Raw genomic sequence first — 4,468 nt, 5'->3', positions numbered from 1 at the left:
GAGGAGATGGATTGTTTAAGTTTAGACTTTGGAGTTAGAGATATTAATATTTGTTTACTTGTATTTGAATATCAGCCTAGGTTGGTTTGGGAAGTCCGGGGGGTGGGGGGATGGGATATAATATTGTGAAATATTTGTGATGTATTTCTTTTCTTTTATGATAAAAATAAAAATTTTATATTGAAAAAAAAAAAAAGAACAACCCAGCTGGATTGATTTTATTTATAGATTTCCCCCCCCCCTTTATTACATTTACAAATGATTCAAGGGGGCATCTTGGAGCCCATATCCAACATTCCTTTCTCCTCACCCTATTTTCTCCAGTAAACCTGTGAGGTTAGCTTAGCTGGGCTGAGGGAGAGAGAGAGTGACTGGCCCAAGGTCACCCATCTGCCTTTCCTAGCCAAAGTGGGGCTTGAACTTACAGTCTCCCACTTTCTAGCCTGGTGTCTTAACCGCTAGCCCAAACTGTCTCAAGGTTCAGGCTGCCTTTTATAGGGGAATGCTTAGAAAGAGAGGTCTATAGCAGGGCTTTTCAACCAGTGGTACGGGTACCACCTGTGGTACATTGTCACCTGACAGGTGGTACGCGACCATCCTAGAAAAGTGGTAGTGGGGGAGGGGAATGAGCTGAACCGGTGGCAGCACCGCACAAGCCTGAGCGAGAGACGGCTGGAGCTGCAGGGCTGTCAGGGCTCAGCGGAAACGCCAGGATCAGCGCCAGGCTCCAGCTGGAGCTCGGTGCTGATCCTGGCGCTTCTGCTGAGCCCAGAAGAAGCGCCGATCAGCTGGAATGTTGCAGCATCTCCAGGGTCTTGTGATTTACATTCAGATGCTTGGCAACTGATTCATATTTATGACGGTCACAGTGTCCCAGGGTCATATGAAGTGACCAAAACCTGCTGCAACCACCCAGCAGACGGGGGGAATAAAAACCAAACACCCCCCACCCCACCTCCGCTGCCAATCCCCAACAGAAATGCTCACAACAATGAAAACCTCGGACAGGAGGAAGAGCGCGACCGGGCGGGCAGGCAGGTGTCTTGCTCGGCTGTGGCTTGGGGGGCACTTTTTTCAGTGCCATTGTAACTTCGAACAGTCATTAAGCGAACTGTTGTAAGTCGAGGACTACCTGTACTTTATCATTTTTTTCCTTTTTTTTTTTGGTCATCAAGTTTTTGACACCTTGCTAGGCGACTGGTGGTACTCGGATGTTGCCATATCCTAAAAGTGGTACAATGGGTGAAAAGGTTAAAAAGCCCTGGTCTATAGTCAGGTTTTAAATTATATCCCCTACCCCCCAGTTCATAATTTGATCTGGGGTAGTTTTAAAGGTGGGAATAAGAACGGTTTGTGTTTTATAGGCTCCCGTTTCCACCCCTACGTCTAAAATCCTCTTTAAAAAAAGCTGGAACATATTTATTGGGGGGATTTGATGTTGTTTTACGAGTTGGTCTGGGAGTAGTTTACTTCTGGGAAACTTCCCCTCCCATTTCTATCCTTAACCTTCCCACAAAGCCAAAAATGGCCAAAACAATTTTAGCCACACCCCTTCCAGGGATGATACTTAGACATTACTGGATTTTTTTTTAAAAAAAAATTGTGCTGCCCCCGACCATTCAAACCTTGCCAGACTCTGAATTAGATCTATGCAACCTCCAAACTGCTGTAGTAAATTATATACCTGATGTTGGGAACAAGCTTATATAAGCACCCAAACCCCGTGTAATTGGCTCCTTCAGTTTTCTGGGAGCTTGGGCTCAAGCATTAGTGCTGAAATATGACAGGCACAGTGTTTAGTTTTGGTTGTTTAACTTTTCTCTTTGACAATCCGATGCTTTCGCTCCTTCCCTGCTTCTTATTCTGTAAACACCGTATTGCTTTAATTATCAACCCAGGATGCTCCAAGAGCAATAATCTCCAGAGTGCTTTCTGGAGCTCTGCCACCGTTGTTTGACTCAAACAAGTGGTCATTCCAGTTGCAGCGTCATTTTTTTCCCCCCTTCTTTTTTTCGAAATGTGAAATATTTACATTGTACACGTGGCAGTGGCATAGAGGAGGAGAGCAGGCGTATTTGTGTAACACTTAAAACTTGGGAATGTTTAAAATCTCTTGGCATTGGCAATATAAACCACCGTAGCGTGACAGGAGTCTTGTGGGGATATGCTGGGATTACCTTTATAGTGGCAACTGTACACTGGATTGAATATTTCTCTTCCTGATAACATTTTCTAACCAATGTTTGATTGTGTCTTGCAGCCAGGTCTTTCCGACTTATGATAGTCTGGATGAGCCATCAGTTAAAATCATGAGCTCCATTTTTGCCTCCTCGCTAAAGGTGGTCACTGCCTTTTATGTTATGGTGAGAATTTTTATTTGTTTATTTTTTAAATCTTTCCTGCCCTGTCCCCTTCTGTACATTAAAAAACAAACAAACCCATTAAAAATATTCTGAAAAAAAAAGTCCTTAAAAAATTAACTGTGAGGAGCTATAAACTATTCTGCCAATTCAGGATTTGCAAACCGTAAATTCCATTAAGCATGGCTGGAACATGGTATGTGTGATTAGTGTGCATATACAGGGTTTAAATTTCCCCATATCTTAACTAAGCAATTATTTTGATAAGATGGATTAGCAAATGCTGCCAGAACTGTCTGTATAAAACAAAAATACTGGAAAGAAAGGGTCTGCTTCAGCAACAAAGCATCAATATCTTGTCCTTTGTTGAGGTACTCATCTCTGATAGAGCCAAAAAAGAAAATTGTGAAAAGTCCTTCCTTCCTTCCTTCCTTCCTTCCTTCCTTCCTTCCTTCCTTCCTTCCTTCCTTCCTTCCTTCCTTCCTTCCTTCCTTTCTCAAGGCAGCGAACATAATTAATATTCTTTCACTCCAATTTTCCCCACAACTAACAACCCTCTGGGGTGGGTTGGACAGAGAGCGAGTGACTGGCTCAAAATCACCCCGCTGGCTTTCATGTCTAAGGCGGTACTAGAACTCACAGCCTCCTGGTTTCTAGGCCAGCACCTTAACCATTACTAACAATGTATGTACATCTAGACCAGAGGTATGCACTGTTTGATTTTTTCAGTGATGTTTCGAAAGTTTCACCCCAAAAAAGTGGTTAACTGAATTAATATTAAAAGTCCTAAATGCAATTTATGTGATTATTCCATCTAAAGTTTAATAAGTTCCCTGCTTGATACACTCACAATGACATTTGAAGGGATTATAGGAGCTGAATTGGGGGGGGGGGCACAGTTTGTGCCTATCTGAGCAATGCTTGGTAGTTATTACATTTCTCAGCTGTAGCTGTGTCTTAGTACCATTGAGCTATTCATACTTGGGGCAGGGCAGGAACAATGAGCTTTGCTTTTAACTCTCCCAGTACTGCATTGTGAAATAAAGGACATTATTTTCTGAGAAGAAAATAACCTGAAAACCCTCATGTTGTATTATGAAACCCAGTTAAATACCTCCTAGCTCATCCTGGCCAGGCATGATCAGTTCATGTTGCTGGATACATTACCATACCTACCTTTTTTCTTTTTTTTTTTAAAGGGCGAACTTTGGAGTTCAGTTGCCATCTTGCCTTCTGTGATAGAGGTAGAACTAGTTTGAGGAAAGCTTGACAAATTCTTCTTTCTCTCTGTTTCCATCCTGATAATGTGTGACAATATCTTAAAATGCATTTAAGATGAGGGAATAAAATTAAAATTACTGTAACATTTTTACTTTTGGGAAAGTGTTGCTAGACATTGTTATTGCCAAGTGCTCAGAATGACTTAATAGCACACTCATCTTCCTATCACATTGGAACTTTATGTTTTACTCATAAATCTATTACATGATTTACATACATACATACATCTATTCCTTTAAATATTCCCCACTCCATCTGTAAAACATATCCTGGAATTTGGAAATGTACAGGAACCCACATTATAGATAATGTGATATTCCTGACAGCTTTCTTAAGAGACAGATTTGAATGGGTGATAAGCATTCCGTTCTGAGGTAAGGGAAGAATAAGAAGAATATAATTAATTAAATGATCAGAGAAAAAGCTAGCTGTTTCTTAGTCTAGGGGGCAGGCCCAAGGGTTGCCTAAATTTATTCCCTTTTCAAAAATAAATAAATAAATAAATAAATAAATAAATAAATAAATAAATAAATAAATAAATAAATAAATAAATAAATAAATAAATAAATAAATAAATAAATAAATGTATCGAAAATTTCTTTAAAAATGTGATCCCTGGGTGATTCCATATTAAAACAGTGAAAAAACACGAGCACCAGGGAATATGATAGAAAATTTGGTTTAATGTTAAAATTACTAAAATTACTAATAAAACCAATTAAAACGCCTAGCTTTCGTCAGCCACCTGCTGACGTCCTCAGGGCTCAAAATGTCAGTCCATGGGAGTTACTTTTGTAGCTTGACTAGCGTGTGCGCACGGCTTCTTG

General features: G+C 40.4%; 1 protein-coding gene across 1 annotated transcript in view; it reads left to right on the top strand.

Annotated features, from left to right (window-relative positions):
• Positions 1-4,468, top strand: part of LOC107286736 (putative sodium-coupled neutral amino acid transporter 10) — a 37,389-nt gene that overhangs the window by 30,647 nt on the left and 2,274 nt on the right. Inside the window, exon 7 of the mRNA XM_015815154.1 lies at positions 2,261-2,363. Coding sequence (XP_015670640.1) covers positions 2,261-2,363 — 103 coding nt within the window. The remainder of the gene's footprint in view (positions 1-2,260; positions 2,364-4,468) is intronic.

The sequence above is a fragment of the Protobothrops mucrosquamatus genome, unplaced genomic scaffold (genome assembly GCF_001527695.2).
Source record: "Protobothrops mucrosquamatus isolate PMUCROS unplaced genomic scaffold, P.Mucros_1.0 scaffold_99, whole genome shotgun sequence".
NCBI classification, from domain to species: Eukaryota; Metazoa; Chordata; class Lepidosauria; order Squamata; family Viperidae; genus Protobothrops; species Protobothrops mucrosquamatus.
The sequence above is the reverse complement of the archived record's forward strand: the minus strand, read 5'-3'. Positions and strand labels throughout refer to the sequence as shown.